The following is a 27949-nucleotide window of genomic DNA, read 5'->3' as shown; positions in this document are numbered from 1 at the left end:
TGAGTTGCTATGCAGCAAGTTACCAGTTATTCCTACTGTAATGTTTACTGATTCCTTTCACTGTACATTCATCCTTCCTATGTTTTCAGAATAATATTTAATACAGAAAAATTCCCCAAAGCAATCCATAACATATCTTCAACTTATAAAGCATTCAGATATCAATAATTCAATTTATTTGATCAGTGACTGTCAGCACTTTTTTTTGGAGAACATCTAAAATCTTCATTTAGATGTGCAAGTCAGCCCAGAAGCTGAGCACATTTGTATGAAAGAACTGAACTCTCTCTAAAGTGCCCATATGTGAAATGTTGGTATGTTAAGCATTTCTGGCAATTTGATTATATAATTGTTTTTAATTAGTGCTTGTTCAAAGCCCAACCACTGTGAGTATTAAAAAGTTAAATATCTGAAAGCTTGATGCTTCAATCAAATACAGATGTTAAAGTGGAGAAAATACCACTTAACATCAGTGTCAGAAGCAAGTCAATTACATTGCCTGTGATGAGCAGCCATTCTAGTACTGCCTTTCTAGAACAATTTTCATACTAAGAGTTTCTTTCAAGTAAATCAAGCAGCAAGGCATTTAAATTAAAATCTTCATTAGTACACTTCAGTTAATTCTTTTTAGGCCTATTTTAGGGCTGTTGATATGAACCTAATATTTGGAAGTTTGTGGTTTTTTGCATTTTTGGACCTGAAAGATTCATAATTTAAATAACAATTCAATCATCAGTATTTACTGAATATGTAACCTGCATAGCATAATATTAGCACAATACATACTTTGTGGATTAATATTTTAAGTCAAATATATTGTCTCTCTTAAATCAGATAAAACTAAAACTTCAGGTCTGAAGAAGCTGTGTTTAGTGTGCTTTGTAAAATCCCTCTTTTCATATGTATCAGTTTTTAAAGAAACCTTCCCATGACAGAAGAAGGTGGTGGCATTGCAGTTATCCTTGTCGTGTGTCTGTCTTTTAGTGTCTGCAGCTCACAGTTGTTTACCACTGATTATGTCTACACTGATTATCAGGTTCTGTGTACTCTCTATGTTGATTTAAGAGGCTTGCCATAGTTACAGAGCCTTTGATTCTATGGTAATGACTCAATACTTATAGCTGCAAGCAGGATAATGTTTATCCTATTTTTACTACTGCTATAAATATCTGCTTTGCTCAATAGCAACTCATTGGTCAAGCTGCCCTTATGACCTGTCTTTTCTGTCTATAATTTCTTTTCACAAGAAAATGTTTTTTACTTAACTTCTCTAACCTTATTTTCAGGATGTGCAATAGTTTTTGAAATTGGAAGGTAAATTACCTACAGTACAGGCAGTTAAATCAGAGCTACATTAACTCTACAAAACTGAAGGATAACTTTGAAATTACCTCATTAACCCATGTTAGTGGGTTGTCTTACTTAAACAGTTGCTTTTCAATGTGTGGCCTGTTGGAAAAAGAGGAGTTTGTAAATATAATTATTTTTTGTTTTAGGTAAATGGATTATAAATGTCAATTTTTTTGGTAACAATATTATTAGACAACATTAATCTATTTTTTTGATCACAGCTAAACACCTCTAGTTTTCTTCAAAAAATGTAGCAAAAGTTTATCAAGATTTAGCAAAATTGCTAGGAATGCTGGTTGTTTCTGCCTTTGTTATTGTTATAAGGAAGCAGTACCAGTGTTAGTTACCAGAAAGTACTGCATGACTACCTCAAAATTAATGTAAAGCACATATTTGATCAGGATTAGACTTGGCAATTAATTACAAAGTTATATATTTTGATTTATTGCAACAATACTGCTCATTTGGTCAACTACAATAACAAATTAGAGCTGGAAGAGGCTTTTTGTTCCAAAGTAATTAATTTGTTTCTGTGTGCATATGTAATAAGTTCAATAATTTTGATTTACTTGTTCTCACTTCTAGGAATTTTTTAGACTTTTAAAGCATTTTTTAGAATTTTAAAGGCGGTTTTTGTTTGTGTTTTGTTAATGGATTACCTTGCCCTTCATTATGTTTATTCGCCTAGAAAATCTTACAGTATTGCTCATTCCCCTCATACTTTGATGTCTGTACATACCAAATATTATAAAAACTACTGATTTTTTCAAAGAATTTACCCATTTCTTCATGTTACTACTCTACATTGCTTTTCATCTCCAGATTCAACAAATTCTATTTGTGTATGCAAGGAGATCTATTGACAGAAAAAATAGAGATAGTCTATCTAGATACACTATGTCTATCTTTTCTGTCAATAGATATGCATTATTAGGATAATAAGACAATATTTCTTTCCGTTCTTGTACTGTAAATGTTTTTTTATTTCAATATCTAGAAGTTTATAATAACTTGCTGCTCATTTATGTGTGGTGGATTGACTCTGGCTAGGTTCCAAGTGGCTGCCAAAACTGCTCCATCACTGCCCTCACGAGCTGGAAACGGGAGAGGAAATATAAAACAAGACTTGTGGGTGGAGATAGGGCCAGGAAGAGATCACTCCTTGTTCTGGCTGTGGGCAAAACAGACAACTCAGAGATATTATTTTATGGCAAATAAAATCAGAGTAGCAGAATGAGAAAATAAGCCCCTGAAACTTCAAAGCCTTTCCCCCATCCCTTCCTTCTCTCTGGTCTCAGCTCACCCCTGGTTCCCGACCTCCTCCCTCTCAGCTGCACAGGGAGATGGGAATGGGGGTTGCAGCTCCTTCATCACACGTTGTCTCTGCTGCTCCTTCCTCCCTTCACTCCGTTCCTCTGCTCCACAGGGAGGTTCCTCTCATGGGAGACAATCCCTCATGAACCCCCCAGCGTCAGTTCATCCCATGGGCTGCAGTTCTTCACAAACTGCTCCAGCATGATCCCTCCCATCAGGTGCAGCCCCTCACGCTGCTCCAGGCTGGGTCACAGGTCCTGCAGCAAACCTGCTCCAGCGGGGGCTTCTCTCTCCACAGGCCCTGCCAGGAGTCTGCTGCAGGGTGGGCTCTTCACTACTGTTACTTTAGCTCTTTTACTTAAAGAATTGCAGAGTTGCAGAGTGTATTGATTTCCAGACTGACTTGCAAAAAATTAAATTATCTCCTACATTTTACTAGTGAGTGAATAACAGCATTTCAAACACACATAAAATTTCCCATCTTGCCTCTGATGATCTCAGAATTATGTTCCACTGGCCCCTATATATTTTTTCAGTGCTTATAATAATAAATTTACTTTGTATATAAGATAAAAGTTGGTATTGCAGTACTGACTTAGCTGAAGGTACACATAACATGATTTGACTGTGGTGTAGTGAGGAGAGACTATGTCATCCTCAGCATCATTATATTAGTGGAATGTAAGGGTGATGTGCTTTTTTTTTCCCCTTTAGTACACATTCCAGATACACACAAATCCATTTATACTAAACATGGAAGAAGTTGTTTACGAATTAGAATTGTTTATATATATCCTTGGTTGTAAAGCCATATAGTAAATATGAGTACTCAGTTGAAAGTATTGAACATACTTGGAACCATCAAGTGGAATGAATTAATAAGGTTTTGTTTAGGTTCTAATGAACATTTTCCAGGAAGAAAAATAAGAAAATCATGAGCAGAAGATTATTCTACTCTTGGAAGATTCTCATGGGAAAAGTTTAACAGTTGCATGAGCCAGAATTTTTCCAGTGCCAGGTGGATCTCTCTAAGTATTCTTTTTTTGGTTACTGTCTTCGGAAAAAAGAAATCAGTTCTATCAGTTGTCATAGCCACCAGGAATTCTCTGAAGACCTATTCTTGTTAAATGTTATAATCAGGTTAACAATTGCAAATCTTCATTTTCTTATCATTATGTTTTAATTTCATCATCACAAAATTTGGGGAAACTTACTTGAAATTGCTGTAGATGTAGTTTTTTTTTTTCCACAGAGAGTATTGCACCATGGGACAGTGAATTCAACTATTTCAATTACATGAAGACCATCATTTTTAACACATACAGCTTTTAAAAAAGATTTTCATTAAAAGCCTGTGTTAAATGTCCATGTGGTAGCCTTTTAGGACAGTGAAACTTGGAGGCTTTGTTTAGACCATTTATGCCTTCTGATAGGCTTATTCAAGATTAGTCCAGGGTGCTAGCTATTTGTGAAGAAAATGTGTTTTTTAATTCAGAATTGTGAGTGAAATCTGATGTTGTTGAGTCATTGTTACCTTAAATATTTCTGAAATACAAATCTTTCTTGAACTCAATCTCACTATTTAACTCCATAGTGGCTTCCTATCCCAAATTTTTAAACTAAATTATGGATTAATTTTTAATTATGGACATTTCTATTTGAAAAACATTTTACAAAACGTCTGAAATATAATTTTAATTAAAAATGCAACAATTAGTTTTTTTATTCTAAGGAAAAATCAGTTTAATTTGTTTTATTATTAATACATTGTATTAACCATAAATGGTAAGTCTCCAGTTTGATGCATGGTATTAATTTCTATACTTTTGCAGTATAACTATAGGAACTGTAATTGTACTTAAAAAAAGCATAACAACAGGAGTCAACTTACATATGTATGTTTTATTATAAAACCCAAGAACACACTATAACATTCTTGATCAAATCCCATCTTTTACTGAGAAACTCTGTACTACAGATACGGCAGGAAGTGGGAAAGTGCAACTTCAGATTCACTGAATATTTACATTTCTTTTTAGATTACCGACATAACGGGAGAGATCTTCAAAGTTCAACACTGTCAGTGCCTGAGCAAGTAATGTCATCTAATCATTGTTCTCGATCAGGGTCCCCTCACCGTGGAGATAGTATAGGACGGACTAGATCGTGGTCTCCCAGTGTCCCTCCCCCACAAAGGTAAACTCTTGTTCAACTATGCAGTTAAATAAATTAAACTGGTATTCATCTCGTACCAATACTGGAAATAATCTCCAGACTTTCAAAAATGAATTGGTTAGATCTTACAAAATTATGTAATGCCAATTAAGGTTTTTTTTTACATTATAGTGATGTGCCTAATTTATATATAATTCTATGTTACTTATGGTTTATTATTACTATATTATTTAATATTCTTATATGATTTCACAATTGTATCTTACTTCTACCTATTTATATCTCATTTTTCGTCAAAATTCAGTACAGTCCAATCTAAGGAAATAAAAATATCTCTCCACATTGTCATTTCCTAGAGCTATTTACAGGTGCCATATTTTATAGTATGTGATAGTTCGACATTACCTTAGCATTCATATGACAGTGGATGTTTTCAACCCTTTTGTTTCTGTAGAATTAGGATTCTGGGAAGCCTCCCTTGCTGCCCAGAGTAGCTTCCTTTCCACTTCTAAATCACCAAGAATAAACTGACAGACATACAATTTTAAAGTGAAAGGTATCAACTCCTGATCTTGGGAGATCTCTGATAAGTATTTATCTTGAGAAAATTAGACCAGGAAATTTCTTCCAACAACCTGGTACTTTTGGATAACATGTAATAATTCATTTAGTACTCTGCAGGATAATCTTTCTTAAGAGAAAGGAAGCAGAGAGATAGATGTAAATGGGAATGAAACCTGTTTTCCAGTCCTTTTGTTGCTGTGTATGGGTAGGTTTCCAGATGATGTAATTCAGTTGAAATGAAAGTGGAAGTTTTCTGTTTTGCCCATAATGTTCACAATTCCCCTTTGACACTGAAGATCTGTTATCCAATACTTTCTGGCAGGTCCATGTTCATCTCCCTTTCTTTCAGAAATCCTAATTCTCTTTTGTTCTGCTTTCCCTTCTGTTATCTTTGTTCTTTTTTTAAGTTAAAATTCTCTTGACTTCATAATATCTTATTTATGTTTTTACTTACCATTTCCTCTAATGGATGTAGCCTGTATGATAGCCTTTTGCATTAGTGAGATACTAGGTTTTCAAATTATCCCCCATCATCTCATACAGCTAAGTGGCAGAAACTGTGTGTTTCTACTTGAAGTCTAAACCCATCTAAAACCAAGTCAGCCTGACTTGAAATGAGACATAAGTGGTAGACACAAAGGGGCCTATTCTGATTTTTAATCTACTGATTTCAGCTTAAGTAATTGCCTACACTATTTGTCTTGGATATAGACATAAATATGAGCAAAATCTCTTTGTGTGTGTGTTTGTGTTTTTATGTTTTTCTGCCTGCATGCATGCTGTCTGCATTTTTGGCAGAATTTTTACCCAAGCTGGTGATTAACACTTGTTTAACACCATTGAAAAATCCACTTTTCATTTTCTTATAGTCTTGGATTTCTTTACATGTTCAAAATCTCTTGCTTTTTAACTTTCCTAAAGCTAAATTTTTAAATATGGTTTTGAAATTATTGCAGCTGTTTCCTACAATGTCAGAATCAAATGCATTATTTGAGTAATATTTCCCTGCCCACATACCAAACAAATTCTTTGAGGACTTGTGGAGCTCAGAAAATTGGGTTATGAGAGTTTGAGGATTTGCAGAAGAGAAGTATAAGCTATGAGTTACAGAAATATCTTTTTTAGCTCTACTGAAAATACAGGTCTACTCAGGAAATCTATACGAATTATCACATTTTGCACCCTGTTCAGGTGAATTTGTTATACATGTGCTACTCTGTAGATGTCCTAACTGCAGTGAGCATTCTGTATGCCCAGAGATTTCCTATTGCTGACACCTCTGCAGGAGGTTTTGGGCCATTGAAGTTGCTGTTATTTCTTAGAAACCATTTTGTAGTCCTCAATTCTATTTAGTTTTTTAATAAACTCCTCCAAAGACCCACTTCATCGTAGCCGACAAGATCTTGTTGCTGCTCTTTTACTCTTTACTAGCCAGAGTAAACCCAGTATTTGGATTCATGAATGCCAGAGTGGAAAATGCTTTATGACAAATGAGGTAGAGCTGAAGGCAAAAATTTATGTGTAATGCAACATCTGTATAGCACTTATATGCAGAAATAAATAATGTCATGGCAGCAGCAGTGAAGGATACATGTCCAAGTTAACATTAGTCAGAAAGTGGTAAATGACAAAAGGTAAATATGACAGGTACTAAAAGGGCAGACAAAGTGACAAGAAAGGAATAGGGAACTGAGCCACACAAAACCAAAACAATAAAGGAAATTGAGACTCACGCTAGAGCAGATTGTAATAAAGGACAGGAGACAGAAGAATTTTTTGGTCTTGATCTTGTGTGGAGGGAAGCATCCAATTTGTGTTTTTGAATTTGGTACAAAACAGTTATGTTTTTATTATCCAGTAATTATTACAGTTAACCATTGTCTCCTATTTTCCTATTCTTGTGGATTTGTTTTACAGAGCACAAAAAGTAAAGTGTGTGAGTAGGTATTGATAGATAAACTGAGCAAAACAATTGATTGGCAGAGCTTTGGTCTCAATTAGCACGGGTGGTCTTTACCCAAGCCTGCACTAAGCCTCTACGTGGGTACCACATACAGTCCTATTTTTAAATTCAGATGACCATGTTTTCATCAGGCTGCACTCTACTGTAACAGCCACAAGTCCCCATTGTGTCCTACTACAGTTTACATCTGTAAAATAAAGCCAAAATCAAGAACTCATGAAAAATTATTTACAGTGTATGTTTCCAGCAGAATAGAATTTTTGCTTGAAGTCTGGAAAGACTAATGTAATGCTGTGCAAGATTAACATTTTTAATGAAGGAAATGAAAAAGCTTTCCTTATATTTCTAGGAGAAACACATTGGAACAAAAAAGAGAACTCTATCCCTGTCATGGACTTGGCACAATTTTCTAAATGAGACTTTTTTTTTTTACTTTAAGATTTAAAAATATTTTACTATAAATGTATAGAAAAATCTGGGCAGCTAACAGATCTTGTTACCAGCATGGTTGCTGATAATTGTTTGTACAAAGCAGCGAGAGGATCTCATGCAGGCACACTAAAAACTCATGATCTGATATCTTTTATCCTCAGTCGGAATGTGGATCAGGGACTGCGAGGGACTCGATCCACCCCTGCGCACTACAACACCCTGAACCGCATGGACAGACACCGAGCTGCGGACGACCACTACTCCCCAGACAGAGAGAGGTAAGTACCTGGCTGCAACTAGGAACAGCTGCAGCCTACAGGCATCACTGTGAGTAACTTCACTATGGTAGCTTGCTAAAATACATTACACACCTAATCCCAGAGATTAGCATTTCTCCTTTATCCACTGGTCGCATGACATACATTGCAAAATATCAGTGCACATAAGGCTGACAAAACTGTCCAGTGAGTGTATGTTTGCCAGGAGGGAATTAAAAAAATCTATGACAAAATTTGTAATATAAAATTTGAATAGTTTAGTTGTCCTTTTTCATATAAAATATTTTTGTTTTGTGTGCTATACAGTGAATTCTTTAAGTATCAAATATTTTTTTAAAAAATTTGGTAGACTTGATTGTTTTTGCTGCTGCATAAAGAGGCATAAAAGTAGATAATTTCAGCTCAGTATAAATGTAATGCTCCCTTTGGATACAGTGCAGTTCATATGTAACATATGTAACAAAAGTATAGTCTAGTACTGTGTTCTGTTTTTGTCTTTGCTCAACCTTCTGAGACACTTGGTAAAAAAGAAAAGGAAAAAATTATTAGGACAGCATGTATGAAATCGGAGTCTTTGTGTTTAGAAGCACATCTGACTATGAATAATATTTTGCCTAATGGAACTTCCCAAACAGTAAGCAGAGCTTCAGCAACCTCTATGAATTTTAATGATCTAAAAAAGAATTGCAGCAATAATTGAACAATGTAGTTAATTTAGCTGAATTAATTGTGTCAATGACTTTGTTACATTAAAAAAATTATTGGTCTTTTCTGCCTCATTGTCTTCAGGTAGAAAATCAAAACAGGAAGCATTTATTACCTTTAATTTTTAAAATATTTCAGCTGCTTTGTACCAAGTTGAAATCCTGCACTTTATAATGAAAGGCATAATGCTAGCTTTTGTCTAATTTTATAATTGCATATACCAAGGAGTAATACAGATATGTTTTGTAATCTTGAGGAATGTAGGAATTGCATTTAAGTTAATGCTTTTACAGATAGCTATCACAGGTTATTCTTCAAGTGACATCAAAACACATCTTTGGGGTTTCTTACAGTAATACAAGGAATTTGAGAAATCAGTGGCTTTTTGTTAGTAATATTGAACAGAAAAGATAAATACTTCTTAAGAGACCGTATTTCCTAAGTAATGTGATCATCAATGATAGTATGGAATGCAAGACAATACTTTTCAAAATATTATAATATCTTAATTTCATAAGATTAAAAAATCAATTGATTTTTCCCAAAGACATGTTACAAAAAAGTATCAAATGGAATTAAAACCCAAATCTATTCAAATTGATTTGTAATTTATTTTGGTTAATAAAAAAGTCAAATGGGCAAAAATAAAGCTAATGAAAAAACAGTGAAATGTTTATCATCTAGAATAGGAAGTGTATTCACCACAAGTAGGGTAGATCATAATTCAACCTCTTTTTTGCTTTAAAATAATTAATATTTCTGTTTAAATTATGGAAAAAAGTCTATTCACTTAATTCATTAGAATATGATTTTCTTACAGAAGGCAATAACTTGAAGATTCTGTGCTGTTTCTTTAAAAGATGATTACAGAATCCTTTTGGGATGCAATGTTATGTTGATTTTTAGACCAGTCATCCTTGAAACAGAATCTAAACTCATCCCTGCAGCCTGTGTATGCCTTATGGAATGCTCTGCCTTTGCTCACTGTGCAAGTTCACTTGCTGCCTCCCAGATAAATGCATAGCTGTGAAAGGTTGCTTGAATTTCAGTACCACAATGTTTTTCCACCCCTTCAGTCAAATAATCCCTCCTGGACTGTCTTGATTTAGAGGAAAATAACTGGGTTTTTTAGAACACATCAGAAAAACAATGTCAGAAGGTTGTTGGGGATGAGATTATTGAGTTTTCATGACCGTTCTAGATTAATAGGTGTTTGCTTGAGAGGGGTGCTCTGAGTCTCTGAACACAGTTTTATACATTGTCTGTGTACTGCATATATTGTCTGTAACGTCCCCTCTTCTCACATGGTGAATGGTCGCCTGTGCAAGCAAATTATTGACTAGCTATGCCTCTATTGCAACATGCAATCTCTGAACAGGAAAAGACTATTTCCAAATATTTATATTTTTTATATTCATTGTTAATTTGACAGTGATTTTTTGCATGGAAAAATTATTATATTTCAATTTTTACGCGAGTATTTATGATACTGTCTCTGCTATATAATAAAAACCCAATGGTATCCCTAAAGTAGCTCTTAATAGCATTGCTCTTGAAAAGCTCTAGAATGGCAGGCAGTTGGGGGAAGTTGAAAAACTGCATTTTTGCATAGGTTTGTAATCTGTCTACATGTTATCCGCACTTGGCTCTAAAACAAATCACATATTTCCTTCCCACAGCTCTGATGGCTTCTTGTTTCCATGAAACAGCTTTTGAAGCTGCTTGCAAAAAGAGGATTTTGAAATAGTCTTGTAGACATGCTCAGTGCTAAGTTAAAGTGTGACTGAGAATATGAGTAAGAAAATTCTTTCCTTCCTTTTCTAGATAATTCAGCATTAAGTTCTCTAAAGTATATTGCACTGAGGAGTTAGCTGAAACTACATAAAAAGTCTATTGACCTTAAGTCTAATGGCAATGAAACATTCCTTCAAAACTGAATGCATAGTTAGAATAGAAAAAAAGATTATTTTTAAAACCCCTGAAAGACACATTTGGAGATAATTTTAATTTCAGACCCCCTTAATTATGTAAAATATGGCCATATAATATAATCATTTTTGTAAACTGTAACGGTAAATTAACAGTTTAGATTTGTATCTGTTGCTATATTAACAAAAGTGTGAAATTGCACTGTGTATACTGCTAACTCAAGTTGAGAAACCATGTCAAATTTTTACCTGTATATTTAATATAGATCTACTAGTTAATTGTTATCAAAATGTGAAGATTTTTGTGGGTACTCACACTCTTATGAAATAGCCAAGGTTTGTAATGTAAAGAAATATGAATGCTTATGACCTAATATGGACCCAATTTCCATAAGAACATTTTCTGTAATGGAATAACCTTGTAAATGTCAGTTTGACATGTTTTGATAAATTTTCTAAAACTGATTTTACCTCCCTTCAGAAACTGAAACTATAAAACTATTGAGAAAATTTTGGAAACAGTTGGATTTAACCTCAGAGTTTTATATTTAAACAATCAATATAATTAGGTGAATTAGAGGAAAAATGTGAGAATATTAGCATAGTTACAGAAAGAAAAAAACAACAAAACCACCTAACTATATCTATGTGTTCTTTTCTGCAAGATATATCAACAGTTAACAACTGTTAATAGCAGTTAACAACTGTTAACCAAGACAGTGTGGGAAAATTGTACTCAGGCCCACAACTTCAACAAACTTAGATATTATTTAACAAGTATTGATTTAACTGTATTTGATGTCCAAGATGGCTTCTCCCTGAGGAATAATGTTTCTATGGGGAATTTAGCATAAGTGTGTTAAGCCAGAGCATTCGGAGAATGCCTAACTCAAGTAGTCCTGCAGGAGAAATCTATGGAAAAGCTTCTGGAGTAAGTGTTTTTTCTGAGAAGCACTTCCAAGAAAACAAGAGAAAAGGGAAATTATCCAACCACTATTTTTTCATCAAAGCTATTGCACACTTTTCATTTGAAAGAAGAAAAGTTGCTACCTGTTTTGTTAAACTAATTGGCTAGTCATAAGCATGGTTATTTAGAGCAATATTGTCCATTATTTTAAAATCACTTTAAAGATGTTATCCGGATATGCTGGGACTAGCAGGAGTATCACACCCTGTTACTGAGAGGAGATTTCATTCACATATTTGAATACACACTTGTTTGGTTTTTTTTACTCTGTTCAAGCCATGTGACTTGGATTTTTTTAACATAAAGTGAATGTTGAAATACATGCCAAACAATTTCATTTGCTATAATCAAACCAGTGAGGACCAAAATAATTCACTACAATGAGCCTGTTAAATATTAGCTAAAACACAGTGTAAAGATCTTCTTCTATTATTTGACACAAAGTTTAAGGTGGGAAAGAGCAACATAAATTTTACATCTCTAAATGTCATCTTAAACTGTGTGGTTGCTTCATCTATGGGTAGCAGACTCCTAATCTAATACTGTTATTAAATAGATGCCAGATTAGGTCAAACTAGGTAAAGTTTTTTTGATACATTTTCCCATATTAAAACACTGAAAAGAACTCTTTTTTTGCCCCCAGTCTTTATTAAATACAGACCTGAATAATAGGTAACTAGGTAGCCATTTATTTATTATTTAGTTAAATTGTACTGCAAAATCATTTAAATGCAAATTAAAATACAAAGCTATTATAAAGTATAAAGAGTTCCTGATGCTTTGTTTGGAAATTTTGGGACAATTTTTTCAGGCTTCAGTTGTGTGCACTGTGTAGGTAACATGCCCATATGGGGATATGTAATGTCACTGCTTTGCTTCTTCAAATACCCAGTAAAGTAAAAGAAATGCATTACTGAAAATTTGCTTATAGCTATGGTATAAAATGTTTGCACCAGTTTGAATCTCAATAATTGCAGTGTGTCTTTAAGTTCTTTTTCTCCTTTCAAATCACTGTTTAATTGCACAATTATCTGCACCACCCACCTGGTACCTCCATGAGTCTGCTGAAGGATGATTATCTCCAACAGGGATGGCAGAGTAGGAAGGTGGTAAAGAAGAAGCCTTGAGTCAGATTTTTTAAAAAAACCCCACCACCAAGAGTCATAGATATATTCCTCAGAATAAAATGCACAAAATGCACACATACACACAAAACCCAAAAAAACAAAACAAAAAGAAAAAACCAAAAAAAACCCCAAAAAACCAAACCCAAGCCTGTGTTAAAAACAATGCAGTTCTATAAAAGACTTCAGTGTTGCACCTTTGGAGCAATGATTTAAAATGCAGTATGGGGAGCACTGTGATAATGTGATACTGATTTTCTTATTTAAAGCCATCTTGATTGAATGTGTGTCAGCTGATAATTTCCTGCTGATAATTGCTATTGTTTCACAACTAAGGTCTTCAAATTTTCAGTTACATTCAGATGGAACATTTCTAGGATTTCATCTACTCCAGGAGATTAGCAGAAATTTCTATAGAATCGGTGTAGCAAAAAGCATCCATACCATTACTGGTGGAAAAATTGTTGATGTTTATAAGTAAAGAAAATCTGTTCTTTTCTTTTAAAAAACCAATTATTAAATAAAACTATTCTATTAATGTATTCAATGAAATGTAGCAGGGGAAATTACATAACCAGTGCTTTATTCTTGAATGGCATTTGACATTTTCTAAGAGTTAACAGCTTGACTTCACATTTTGTTCACATAGTTTGTTGATGTGATTTGCCAGGTGTTTGGGAAGCAGCATGGAAAACGTTCTACCACAGAGAATATTAAGTGTTGCTTTATTCAGATGAGAATATAATCTTTTAGAATGGTATAAGTGAACCCTGGAAAGAGTAACTAGTTTTAGTAGTTGCTTTCCATTGTTGAAATGAGTAAGCTCCTCATCGAGCTGTGCCATTTCTCTGAATCCACATAACTTTATTATTCCTGGCTCCTTTTCCTATGAAAAATTTTGTGCTCAACCTCACAGTCAATGTGACCCCAAGCACAAATTTGCACTTCCTTCCTTACCATAGTACTTTCCCTAAGTTTCATACAGCAGTTTTCTCTTTTCTACCACTTTCAGTGGCTCTTTCCCCCCTAAATTTCCAGCTGGTTGACCCCAAAAACCACCTGTTTCTTGCTCTGCAGTCTGATTAAGCTAATTTCTATTTTATCACATTGCTACTTTTTCAGAAAATTGTAACTTGAGAAATTGGGGAGTATTTGGTTAAAGACAAGTTCATACCAGTAAAAAATAATATTTATTTTTTAACAATTTAAATAATTTTATAATTTCCCTACATTTAATTTGTTATTTCAATTGAAAAAATGTAAAGAAGTGTTACTGAAAATAGGGGATAATACTATTGCAAATGATACAATATATTTCTTTAATTGCAATTAGATAATACATTGGAAAGAGTTGAATATGAGAATAGATAAACAGTGACAGGATGAGAGAAATTTCAGTATCAATTGAGTTTCATTCATGCAGGCTTTAACAGAAAGGAACCCAAAGACTTGTTTTGAATTCAGAATTATTTAAGGGTATTCCAATAAGCACAAGGGTGTAATAATGCACAGCACTTTAGCCTTTGCACAAAAACATTTGGGCCTCTACTGCCCACTGTACTGCTGAAGGTGGAATGTCAGTCAAATTTTAGGACCTGGTCACAGAGTGTGAAAATTGAATGGAATAAATTATCTCCTAAATGCCTCTTTTTCACTATTAAATACAATATCCCAAGCAATAGAGAGCAGGTTAAACTGCCCTTGCTGCATAGGAAGAACAGAAAGGTATTCCATGAGGCTCAAGTGAGGTACTCTGTGTGTGTGAGTGTTTTCAAGCATGCTTCTGGGACTCTTCTGGTTTTCTAAGCCTGATCCTGGATACTGAGTACTTCCAATCTGGCAATCTAATCAGTTGCTGAATCACTGACTTCTTACCCTAATAGTTCACTGAATTTTGTAAGAAAATGGACAAATAGGTGAGAAATATCAGAAAAATTTTAAGTAATTTTCTGTTCACTTTTAAAAAAAGGAAAGCTATCTTGTTTACCTATGTACCTGGAATCTTCTTGTCCGTACAGTGAAATCACTTTTCACCTGATATGGTGTGAAAGGGGAGATGGTTGTGTGGGTGTGTATAATAATGATCATATTGCAAAACCTATAATGCTGCCTTATTAGAATAACTTTATTATTTTAAGTAAAATGAATTGTTGCTGCAAATTTTCTGTATATTCTATCTATAACAAAATAGGTAATGTTTCATAAGTCTGTTAGGATGTGAGTTAGGCTCATTTTGCCATGCCATCATTTTACATACTAGTACCATGAACTAAGATAATGTAGGAAGTAAAGAATGTGTAATAAGAGGTTAGAAATCTAAATCAATGTTGCAAAAAAAAGAAAAAGAAAAAGAATAAAAGGTATCCTGGAGTTCTTATGTCATAGTCTCCATTGTCTTCTGAGCATTCCCATGTATATGTGCATATAAGGTAATGATTTTCATTAACAGCTCAAATGATATATTTAGTTGAGATGGAGATCTGGGACATTACTGGAGCTCTTTTGCACTTAGGCAATGCAAAGCTTAAAGTTTTTACTACATTATAATACATTTACTTCATGATTTTAAGCAGTTTGTACTGGGGATTAGCCAAATAAATATGGTGTATGTTTCAGTTTTGGACATTGCGAATAAGTCATGGGCATTTTTGGTGTTGCTAACATATTTATAAAAACAAAAGGAATTTATTTGAACCTAAATGATAAAAATGTATTGTAATATATTTAATGGTAAAAATCAACTAGTTTGGTGTTGGCTGGATGCTCAGAAGAAAAATGGCGTTGAAGCATTTTGCTCTGCATGTTGAATCAGGTTGGATATTAAGAAATATTTTTTCACTGAAAGAGAGGACAGTCTATGCATTAGAACACACTCTCCAGGGAAATGGGTGAATCACCATTTCTGAAAGTGTCCAAAAAATGAGTAGAAGTCACATTTTACAATATAGTTTAGTGGGCTTATTGTATTTGTTCAAAGGTTTTGTTTAATGATCTTTGGTAGTGATGCTATGACTCTGTCAAGTTACATAGCATGGTTAACATGGGCTCTGAGAAAAAAGGAAAAGTATGAATAGACAGTAATTCCAGAGGGTCAGGTCAAGTATAAGCTCAAGCTAACCCCACTCCTATATATAGATAGGCAAAGCTCTGGGTGATGAAGAAGCTTTTTAAAACTTGTTGCAAGTTATTGCATATCAAATTGCATTAGTGGTTGTATCTAAATGCCATCTAAATGCTATCATATTGATTCTGAAATCCTGAACAGAATGGAAAAAAAAAAAAAAAGAAAAAAAAAAAGGAAAAGGTTGAACTTCCTACCAGAAATTCCTAAGAAAAATTCCCAGAACATGGTAAGGACACTGGAGTTCTGAGTTTCTAGAAGTATTAAAACGAAACTCTATACCAGAAATTGGGCAATCAACATAGTTTGGTGGAGATATGAAAAGTTATTAGGACTGAAATCGTAAGCAGAACATGAACTGATGGTGTCTCATTCATGTCCAAATCAGTGAAGTGAACAGTCTGAGGTGTTCCTTCTTATGGGCAGTAAGTAATCTACTTGCAAATAGCATGTGCATTTCTGTGCACACTCATGTTCTGCAGCACATGTTCTGCCTAAAGTCCTAGTTTTGTTTAAGATTTTTTTTTAAATAATGGTTAAATAGATTGCATTTATTTATGTCATTTATTTTATATATTTTTCAAAAACTACCAGGAAAACTTGTCAGCAGTTCACTGGAAAGATAAAGTGAATTGTTAAAATTAAAATGTCATCTACCAGCTGGAAACACTTCATTACTTATTAATAGTAGAGCAAGAGTTTTGAGATGCTAATTCCAGGGTTGCACCTGTATAATTTAAAGGCATATTGATGTGGACATAGCCTGGCAATGTATCCATGTAGTGGAGAGAATAACCTGTGTGCAGTTGTTCACCATCATCCTACATTTAGCTCCTGGGGGGTAGACTCCTAGATTTTTATTTGATTGTTCTTCCTGTGGGTGTGCATATATTCCAAAGAATATTTTAAGATCGTGGTGAATTTTTTTAATGTTTCTTGACAACATGCTGACTGACAGGCAGTCATGGGTAGACTGCTTTTGATACTTAGGTCGTTATATTACTTTAGAAACATTCATAGTTTTTCACAGCTTGCAGTGTAAACTCTGTGACTATTTTAATAATTATTAGTTCTTCTTCAAATTTTAACTATACCATGTTAAATTGGGCCCTGTTGAATTGTCTGCAGCTCTTCATTCTTGTTACAAGCTGTAAAACTTAAATTGCATAATCAAGGATTTAAGTTAGCTGTTTATAGTGGAAACTCTTTTGCATTTATTTGACAAGAAGTGAACACAAAGACATCTCATACTATGTATAATTGACCTAATATGAGGAATATTTTCATGTGGGTGATGGTGCATTTTATCCTCATGCAAAAGAGACAAATATAATAAGTGTATGTAATATGCCTACTGGTAACAGTGTGTTTGATTACTGGGAAAACAGTAATCATAAGCAAATTAAGATATGAGAAATAAAAATGAAGGGTGAGGTTTTCCATGTTTCTTGTGAAGTCAGTTTACATTTCCAATGTGGACAGTTGTGATTAGACTTCCCTTTGAAATATCCCAGCTTCATGGAAACTGTAGTCACTAACTCCTTGTTATTGGTAAACCCCTCTCTTTCCAAACCCTTTTCCCTGTACTGCGTGCTTATATTTGTAGTAAAAGTAAAATTACTTTCTTCTATTTTTGCTAATTGGAGATATGTAGAGTAACCAGTATATTTAAAATATATCAATTTTGACACTGTTTCATAATACAAACAAAATATAAATAATTTTATTATTTGAATTGCATTTTTTTTTTTGGCATATTCTGGTATTGATGTTACATCTCTTAATTATTTATTTAAATAATGAAACATTTTGATCTAAGTTCACCTTTTAGCACAATATAGTCAGTATTAGGAGAACTTACACGTAGAAATGGGAAAGCTCTGGACCTATGTGGGGACAGATCTCAAAATGGTGGCAGCCTTTCAGACAGATTAGGTAAATCTCTTTCAAAGATATTATTCATACTAAAGTTATGACTGCCTTTAAAAAAGAAATAAGCAATCCAACTTCTTGAGTTGCTTTCAGAGATTGATGCATTTTTTCTTCCTAATTGAAACACTAGAAAATCCCAAATTTTAGCTATCTTCTTGATCCATAATCTCCATAAACTGGCTTCTCAGAATAAATATGTGAATCATCTAGATAATTTTATGTTTAGAACCATATCTCATATTATTTTGTTAATAAGTCCAGTGTTCTTAAACCATAATGTTATGATTATAATGTTTTCTGTTTTGTGTTGTGTATCATTCCTTCTCCATCTTATTGTCTCATATCTGTATTTTTCTTTCTGCCATCACCTCAGTCATTATGTTACTTTACCTCGTTCCCGGTATACCCAGTCCTCAGATCACCATTACAGGGATGTCAGGTATATGTTTTCCTCTGTGTGACTATGTGTGGGTAATGCATGTACTTCTGTGTGCCTACATGTCCCCTTATGGTTTTATTTGTCTGTGTATAGTGGTAGAAAACTTAGAAGTTGAGTTAGTATCATCCTTAGATTTGTTAACATAGTGTGCACAGAAACACTGGGTAATTCTTCCTGTGCTTCACTTGAATATTTTATCACTTCCAATAGACTATAATTGATGGTCTTCAAAGATAATGCTTTATTTACATCACTCTGATGTCTTTTAGAGAATACATAAAGAAAATAATTTAGACCAGCAAACACTAATACCTGCTAATACTGTGATTTTAGTAAGCATAAAATCATATATGAGTGGCTGTGCTAAAGGTTATGATAAAACTGGAGAGTGGTGCCTTTCTCAGCCTAGTAGCTCTTGTAGCTGTGAGCCAATATACTTAAATTTCTAAAAGTAGTTTTGCAAAGTTCACCAAAGTTCCAGTCATGTTCTGTTCCAGTGTTTTGTTCTGTTGCTGACATTGCTTGCTTTTCATGTTGTTTTGTCCTTGTTTCATCTTTTTTTGCTTTTCATTGTGTTCACCCATTGTGTTTTGGCAGCCAGGATCACACAATGTATCCTCTGTTTTGTGAAGATGCAATCAGATTGCTCCGCTCCCGTACGATGTGCCGTACCTATTCTGAGGGTGCTTACTATGATCTTGAGAGGTATAACTGATGTGGAGTGTGCCATTAGCTCTGCCACACTGACACTGCCATGTTTGATTTACAAACTGGGAATGTGATCTGTGTTTTAAGAGATAAACACATGCAGTGAATATGTTTTTATAGTACTTGATGAGTATGTATGCATCTTGAAACTGACTATTTGGGGCCATGGGTAAATCCCAAGAGGTACCAAACAGCTTTGCAGAAGCCAGCTTTAAATAGATTATATGGATATTATATATCTGTGTCTTTTATAACCCTTATTTTTGTTGCAATTTTCCAGAGCACTTGTAGTATTTATTATTCTCTTTGAAATAACAAGGAAAAGCCTATCTACTTTAAAGTACACAGAAAGAGTGTCTGCTGAAGTCTTATACTTTGCTTAACTGAAAAATAGAGTGAAAAGTAAAAGTGTATGCTTATGTAAGCTTATGTTGTTTATATTTGTATAATGCATATTCTGTGATTTAGGAATACTTGTACACACTCACAATACCTGTGTGTGATTGCAGAACATCATAGTTGCTATTTACACATGAAATATATGGAGAGAGAATTTGAGCCCATAGCAATTTCTGTGAAATAACTTGCCACTTGAAATACAGTGGCTTTTAAGTTATGCTGCTCAAGTACTGTAATTAAGATATTTTCAAAAATGTTGCAAACCAAAATAGTTTACATAGCTGTGTGTAAATGGAAATAAGAATATCAAACTGAAAATTGTGAGCCAGTAAAAAGGAAATGGTGACTTCAGATCAGATACAATGGTTGATAGAGGTGTTGCTTTAAAAGAGGGGCCATGTAAAAAATTTCCAAAGCAAGTAAAGAACTCTTTATATATAAACTTCATGGCTGCCCTCTGGATATGAGTCTGAGAAGTTCATTAATGCTTGCTCTGTATTCAGATCATATGTCACCATATTTTTAAGTGAATGTGAAATTACTTTTGCATGCAGAAACAAAAAAGGATTTGAAAAGTACTTTGAAAGAAAGATTTCTTTTTTAAAATTCTCCAAAGCTATGGTATATTAAATATTTTAACATTTAGAACTCAGTCAAGCATTTGTTTTGAAATGACTCTGTTTTACATGAAACCTAGGATAAAGGAAATGTATAATATTTCTGTCCACATGTAAAAACTTCAATAAGGAAAGGGATTTTTTGTTTATTTTCTTAAAATGCATGATGAAGTGTGCTCATCTGTATGCTATTTCAAGAATGAATTTTTATACACTTTATTTTTTGCCTCAGAAATATACTCTGATTTGCACTAGTTTCTCTGAACCTGTTTCAGATTACTGGTTATGTCTGTGACTGTTCAGATAATAGTGAAAGTTGGAGCTATTCTCAAATTGGTTTACTTTGAGGTTCTTGACTGTAAATTTCTATCTTTGATTCTGAAATTATTCTCTCAAAAATAAAATCAATGAAAATAAAGAACAAAATTTACAGTACTTCATAAAGATTAAAAAGCTAGGATTTAAGCAGTGGGAAAATCTTTTCCAGGGCTTTATGGAACAGAAAGTTATTAAAGCTAATTCTGTCTGGATCAGAAATGAAAATCCGACATGAAGTGGAATATTTCTAGCTCACTGTTAGAACAGTATCTCGAGATTCCTTGGGCCTAGGAACTGATCCTGGATTCTGTGATCCTCCGGAGTCCAGGCTGCCTGAGGGTAACATTAGTGTTCAAGTTACTTGAGTCATCCTACCAGATATGAACTCCTCTCAATACCTCAAAGCCACAATTGTAGTTCCTGGATTTTTCATCTTTTTTATCTTCCTGTACTCTAATAGCAATTTAAGAACAATTTATAGCATAATCGTTATCCAGTTTCTCCTTAGACATTGAAAAACATTAAGTCATTTTCTATTCCACAATTTCATTGTAATTATATGAACAATTACTTTTAAACAGTATTTCCTCTTTTATCTTTACAGTTTTCCCAGTTCAGTGGTTACTCTAAAATACATTATTTTGTAGGCCAAGGTGTTTTTCCTGTCTTCTTTGTTCCATCTTCTTAATCAATGTCTTGTTGATATCAAGCAACCACATTTCTTCCTGTCTTTTACTTTCACTTTATCATGCATATGAAACAACTTTCCAGTTTCCACTATTCACCAAAATAGCAAATATTGCTCTGCACAGTTCAGCATTCAGGAAAGAGTCTCTCATCTGGGACAGAGATATTTTTTTATCTCATGTCACTCTGAATCCATCAGTGTCTGCGTCCTGCAGGCAAATAAATGATATAAACATATTAGTCAAAATTGCCTTTTTTATTCATGGCTCCTTTTATTGCTTATCTTGTAGCCATTCACAGCCACTCCATTAACTCTTGTGGTCTCTTCTAGCATTTTTTCCTTTTTTTTTCCCCACAGAGTGACTACTTCGTTCTCTTTCGTCTTTTCTCTGCTGAAGTTTGTGTCAGTCACTGTTTATCTGATACGACAGACTTCAGTTCATTGGTTCTAGGACACATTTACATTAGCAAAAACCTTAATTTCTGAGGTCATTCTTAGGTTATAATTTTTTTTTCTGATAGCTCTCCCCTTTTGAAGAAGTCCAACTCTTTCCCTCCCAAAAGGAACAGCAGCATAGGCAATATATTTACTCCAGCACATGCCTAAGAAAGGCAGCAAGCACCTGTGCATGTTCAGTGACTTCAGAGCCCTTAGGACCTGGGGTCTTCCCAAGAGCATCCTGCTGCTCTGTGCCACACCCCAGGTCCCTTGACCGTTCAGAGTTCCAGTCAGCACGGTAGCACCAGCAGGGATCAATTCGCCCTGCTGCAGCTACTCACACTGCAGGTACACAAGGCATCATGGCTGGACGTGCTGAGCTTTACTCACACTTATTTGTATCCCCCAGTTCAGAATCCTGCAGAGTTATATGGGCTAATTCATAACTGGACAGTAACATTTTAAATTGTGTGACACACCATTGATCTCAAAAACAAAGTAATGTTCTCCAGGTTCTTATTCTTGACCTTTTTCTTGTGTTTTAAAAAATATTAGCAGTTCATTCCAAATAAAATTATGCTGAAAACCTCACTGTATAAAATTCTTTCTCAACTTCCCTACCTAAGAGCTCAGCTTTATCAGCAAGAGCACCACACTGTACAATTTATTTTTTCCGCTTAGCCTTTGAGTTTAGCATTTGTAGGTCCATAAAAGCTGGTTTGTGTATGTTTTGTGTAGGATGTGAGGTTTCTTTCAGGCAGAATTTCTGTTGTTTCACTTAAGGAAATTAGATTTTACTTCCATTTTCTTTCCTGGTTTTTGTTTTACTCAGCAGACATTTTCTAACATCAAAATCCTACTTTTGTTGAACATTCTCTGTTGTTCAAGTACCAGTTTTCTGTCAATGTAACTTTTTACTTCCATGAAATACGTGTGCATTGATCAATTGTTCTCAGTTAGTTGTTAATTATTTCTGAATCGAATTTGAACAGGATTTTAAATTTCATATATATATATATATATATATATATGAAAATATATGTTCAGAGTATATAGCTGAATTGAACATAAATGAGCTCCATCTGCATCACATCTTAATAATACAGTAAGGGAATGCATAATGAAAAAAGCACGCTCTAAAATGTCTGAAATATCTGTGCTATTTATTCCACATTCAGGAGGACTAGGCATGAGAGAAGAGTGCCTAATTCATATTATGATGACACAGCCTATACTCCTGAAAGGTACTTTAATTTATATAGTAAAAATAGATAGAGTTGAGTAATAAATTTTTATGAAGCATAGTCTAAAATTCTAATTGACCTAGACTAATGATATTTAAATTTACAGTGCACTTTATGCCATATTTCTCTAAATACCGAACAACTAATCTCCATAGTTTTAAGTACCTCATTTTCTTTTTAGCCCTCCATTAATTTGACTTTGGATTTTTTTAAGCATAATTCTTAGCTTGAAAATGTTTTTATTCGTTAGATGTGGGAGGAAAACTGAATAGTACAGAGGAGCTTAGGTACAACTGAAGGTTTTTTCTAAGCTTAACTGCACCATAATTCTAATGGCTAACCTTTTCTGTCGCTAGAAGTGATTCTAGGGCAATTTAATTCTTTCAATAACCTGAGTATCCTAAGATGGTACTCAGTTTTTAGCATGGTACTGCCCACACTGACTTAAAAAATGACTACCCAAAGCTTTCAAATTGGTTTTGAGTGTTTACCATGCTAGGAACCAAAGTAATGTTGTTCTTCCTAAATTTTGTTATGTGTAAAATGTATCACAATGAGCATAATATCACTAAAATCTGGCATGCAATCTGAAAAGTTTTGGAGTGTCTCTGGAAATAGTTATTTGATAACAGCCATTCATGTTTAAAGAACTAGGCCAAAAGAGAAGGAAATCTGAAGAAAAGAGCAAATCAATGTTCCTCTCCCTCTTTAAATGTCTGATTTTTGTCTATGTTTTGGGAACATGTAAAGCAAGGATCTTTTCCTAACAAATAGCAAGAAATTTTGTTTTTATTTGATTGCTATAAATAAATACAGTCATATTTAAGAAAAAAATAAAGTGCACTGCAATTTTAAACCCATATTTATGTATTTATGGTGTCTGCAATGAAGTAGTTTTATCAAAAACTCTTATTTAAAATACTGGCTAACTGGAGAGACTGGCTTCAGTTTTGAGTATATGGATTATCAGGGAGAGTATAAAAATGTACCTGTCATACTCCAGCATTATTCTGATTTATATGGGATTAAGTCTAAATCTAATCTAAAACTCAAGTGGATTTAACTGAAATGACTTTCATCCAGCCATTGATCTGGCTATAAACCATGAAAAAAAAAAAGCTGCTCCCCATACCATCCAATTGGACGTAGAATAAACAAGGGCAGCTAATTGACATTCACATATATTGCCCCCCTTATGGTCTTCCCTCAACATAATATGCAGGAGATGTGGGGTTATTAAGTTTGTAAACATACTGCAAACGCTCAGATTCTGCAGCGTGAGAAGTTTGGAGAAAAGGCAGACAAGCAAATTGATGATATAGCGGTGTCTTGATATTTTCTGATAATCCCTGTCTTCTCACTCGCTGTCATGTGGAAATCATTGAATGCAGACAACATAGGAGTTCCCTGGCTTTACCCTAGTGAGATCCTGAAAGTATAAAACTCCAGAGATTTAGTTGAAACTCCTTAACCAAATGGTGGATGATTTTTATCTACTATTTATTTTAAACATACTGGAGTAGTGACACATAAGCAGTTTATCTCCTGATTTCTTAAAGCAACTTTTTGTCGTATTATTTCTTTTCTCGATTTCTTTCTTAAGATAAAATACTTCTATATGTGTTTTATGTTTTCTTCAACTGATGTGCTGAAGTGCTGCTGCAGATGCTTGGGCAACCCATATTCAGTACTTGGAAGAACAATACCACTAAAAAATTTAATTAATTTTCATTGTTTGATCATTGAAGCAAATTTTCTTCTGCTTGTTACATACCTGTGAGAAACCATCTAACCTATCATAAGGAAAAAAAAAGATCACAACTGGCAAGGTCATGTATTTGAAGTTAAAAGCAATATTTTAAACTCTTAATGTATATTATGTTACTTTTTGTTAATATTTTGTCACCATAATTAGTTTTTTATTATTCCACAAGTTCAATGGCCATTGAAAACATGAAGACATTTATGTAAGCAAAGATAAGAGATCAATTAATCTTTATGTAACTGAAGTTTATGGCTTAACTGCTGAAAAGACTAGAGATAAAATATAAAATTTATATAAGGAAAAAAAGCCCTATAATTTTCTTGATGTTTGGTTTTGAAAAAGTTGGTTTTCTTCATACCTGAGAGAAAATATGAAATGTACAAAATTATTTGAAAACATCTGGAAATCTTCCTATTTTGTTGAGAAGTGGTCATGTCACATGAATTAGAGTGCTAATAGTAATACATAAATTTTAATAACACTTCTTTTATTTTGACTGCATTGTAAAGGTGGTACAATGGTGCAAGTTCATGGGCAGATGATATAGTCAATGGTTCAGCTGAAAAATATGGGTAAGTAAAGAGTGTAGTGTTACAGATAAAGCTAAAATGTATTTTGGATCTTTATAATAAGAGTTCTTTTATAATTGTACCAAATTTATTCCTAATAAATGTCTTTTTCTTGATGTCTTTCTTTCTTGGCTCAGAACTAAGGCACTTATGTTCTAGTCTTTTTTCTAAGATTAAACTGTTTTATTCAGTTACAAATAGAAAAAGAACATTAATTATGTTTGAACTATTTTTAAAACATGTTCTCAGTGTTCAGGGCTGCTTTAAAGAAAAGCAGCTTTTTAGTGATAGCTGCCTACATCTGCAGTGTTGGGGAAGGTGTCTTTGAAACCTAATGCATTTTTACTTTTAGAAATAATCCCAGTTCTATTTGTCTAACCTATCTTCCTTTGTGATTGATGCACAACCCATGCAAAGTGCTGTGTGCCTTAGAATCTGTAGCTCTTCCCAGTTGTGGTTGGCTTCTGATCAAGAAAGCACACAATTTTTCCTTGCTTTTAGTTCGTTGATTTTACTGCTTCTCCCTCATTTGCAAGAATTTTCTTTTTTTTTTTTACTTCCTTCCTTTGTGAATGTGAGCAGAGAACATGAGAGACTGTTAAATTGAAATGTAAAAAATCTGATAGAACCCAGAATTAATTAATCAATATTCTAATGTGCACTTCTCTCCTCTTTAGAGAGGAGAGATTTGCGAAGGTCTTTTGGCTAAACATTAGTGCAGATGCAGAGACTTGAGACCATGCATATTCTCTAGCTTTTTGAACCACAGTGCCACTGGTCCTTGGCTCTTCGTTTTTAAGTGCACAGCAAAGGCCACACTTACTACTTCATCCTGGAAACTACATAAGCAAACTGAAAATGAACAGCATTTAAAAGAGGTTGGAAAGTGCATGGTGTAACTAAAGCTTTTGCTTTTGATAGTCACATGAAATAGTCCTGTCTTCTCTTTTCTTACTTTTTAAGCTACTAGATACTAACATAAGTAAATAACTGGGGTGAATATCTAAAAATAGTTTTTTAATGTGAAAAAGAAACTTATTAGTTACTACTCTCTTTCTCCATTTAAATTTAGCTCCTAAAATGTTTGGTGAAAAACAAAAATGATAAAATAATTTGTTGTGAACCATTATGACTTTTAAATAAAACATAAGGCATAGAAAATACTTTAATAGAGTAAAGACTGCTGAAATGGATCAGATTCTGTACCGATCAATGGATTTAGAGAATGCCTTTAACAAAAACTGAGTGCTATTTTGTTCATTCATAATTTAAGAACTCTAAAGATAATAAAGTCTTGCATACCTGCTCCTGTTTGAATGATCTGATTGAAATCCTGGTCTCATCAAGGCACAAAACCCTGGATATCAGAGAAGGCAAGACCCTTGATATCAGAGAGGGATCTGTTGCCAAAAGTTAAGAAGATAAATACATAGCTGCCATGTATATATACAGTAACTGCATACTTACAACTCTTGTGGTAATTTGCTATTTAAACATCTGACATATTATTGGTGTTTGAAAATGTCACTGGAAAAAAAGGCAACCATGTATGTGTGCCATATAGAAATAAAGTTATATGTAAGATCTGAGGAAAAAAATCTTACAAAATCCATCAAGAACCAAGTACTTTTCATATTTTGCATTTAGTACTGCACTTTTAAAAGGCATATTTAAGTTTCATGCTTAGTTTTAAGCCTACAACTACTTCAATGGATTAGTCTATAGTCTAGGTGCTCTGCTGAACTACATTTGAATACTCAAGCTCTACTAGGAAATTCTTTTTCATTGCTTCCCTCTCAAGATCCTCTATGCATTGTCTTATGTACCCCTATATTTCAGTCATGAGACATGTTAATTAAAACCCAGGCATGTTCCTGGTTTTGCTCATTCCTTGTAGTATAATATTCAAGTTGAGTGGGTGAAATATTTTGTTCTGAAATGGGAAAAACTGTGGAATACATTTATAATATAAAGCTGAAAGTGTTATAGTTTGGAATATTTCCAGTACTTTAATGGAAGTTTAGATTATTATCTAGAGAGAATCACTGCAGTACATTCAGTTATAAAACTGAGCTGGGGTGAAGGAGAGGAGAGGATTTCAGCTCTCATCTTCGAGAATTTTGAATTCCCAGCTTTTGAATCCTAATCAGCTTTATCATGATCTTCAGTGAGTCATCTCATGAACATAGAGATGCTTATTCCTTCAGGATGATTCTTTTACATGTGTCAGCGGAGGGTCTGTGTTAAGGATGTTGAAAGTTAGAAGTAGTTGGCAAAATACAAGATATTATATAAGGCAGCTGGCTATATAAGTCAAAAGATACATTGCAAGTACCAGAAGCAATACAGTAAAAACACTCTACAACTTTTTTGCAGATAAAAATGATATGAAATGCATATAATTTCAGTCTTCCAAGGATTTACATTACTTAGTGGTATATATTTGATTGTAATAGCTAGTATAAAGCTCTAACTGCATCAGAAGAATCATAAAATAGTTAGGGTTGGAAAAAACACTGTCTGCTCTAACTCCCTCTCTGAAGCATGACTTTGCTATTCCTCAGCAAAAACATCAATGATGACACATATTTTGGAGAGGAAATCTCCACAGGTGTAGATATATATGCTTTCCTTAAGCATTTTTATGATTATACCATGCCGTGTGTTAGCATGGTCATGAAGTGACCACAGTGTCACGTACAGATACCTGAGCAAGCTGGGAGCAACTGCAATTCTGTGGCTGCAGCAGAACCCAGGAGAGTGGAGCACAACGTGCCTGGGATCATGGCAGAGTTCCCTGCTTTGTCTGCCCAGCTGAGTTAGCAGATTAGTTCAGACTCTGCCATGCTGCAGTTGAATCATGCCTGTCACTGGCATGGGGATATAGTGGTAGTTATACCATATACCACAG

At 34.0% G+C, this 27949-nt stretch overlaps 1 protein-coding gene across 1 annotated transcript in view; it reads left to right on the top strand.

Annotated features, from left to right (window-relative positions):
* Positions 1-27949, top strand: part of RIMS2 (regulating synaptic membrane exocytosis 2) — a 444540-nt gene that overhangs the window by 278847 nt on the left and 137744 nt on the right. The window contains exons 16-17 of the mRNA XM_059490825.1: positions 4704-4860; positions 7960-8076. Of these exons, the coding sequence (XP_059346808.1) occupies positions 4704-4860; positions 7960-8076 (274 nt within the window). The remainder of the gene's footprint in view (positions 1-4703; positions 4861-7959; positions 8077-27949) is intronic.

Source organism: Ammospiza nelsoni, chromosome 1 (assembly GCF_027579445.1).
Source record: "Ammospiza nelsoni isolate bAmmNel1 chromosome 1, bAmmNel1.pri, whole genome shotgun sequence".
In the NCBI taxonomy this organism is placed as follows: Eukaryota; Metazoa; Chordata; class Aves; order Passeriformes; family Passerellidae; genus Ammospiza; species Ammospiza nelsoni.
This window is presented reverse-complemented; position numbering and strand designations above follow the sequence as displayed.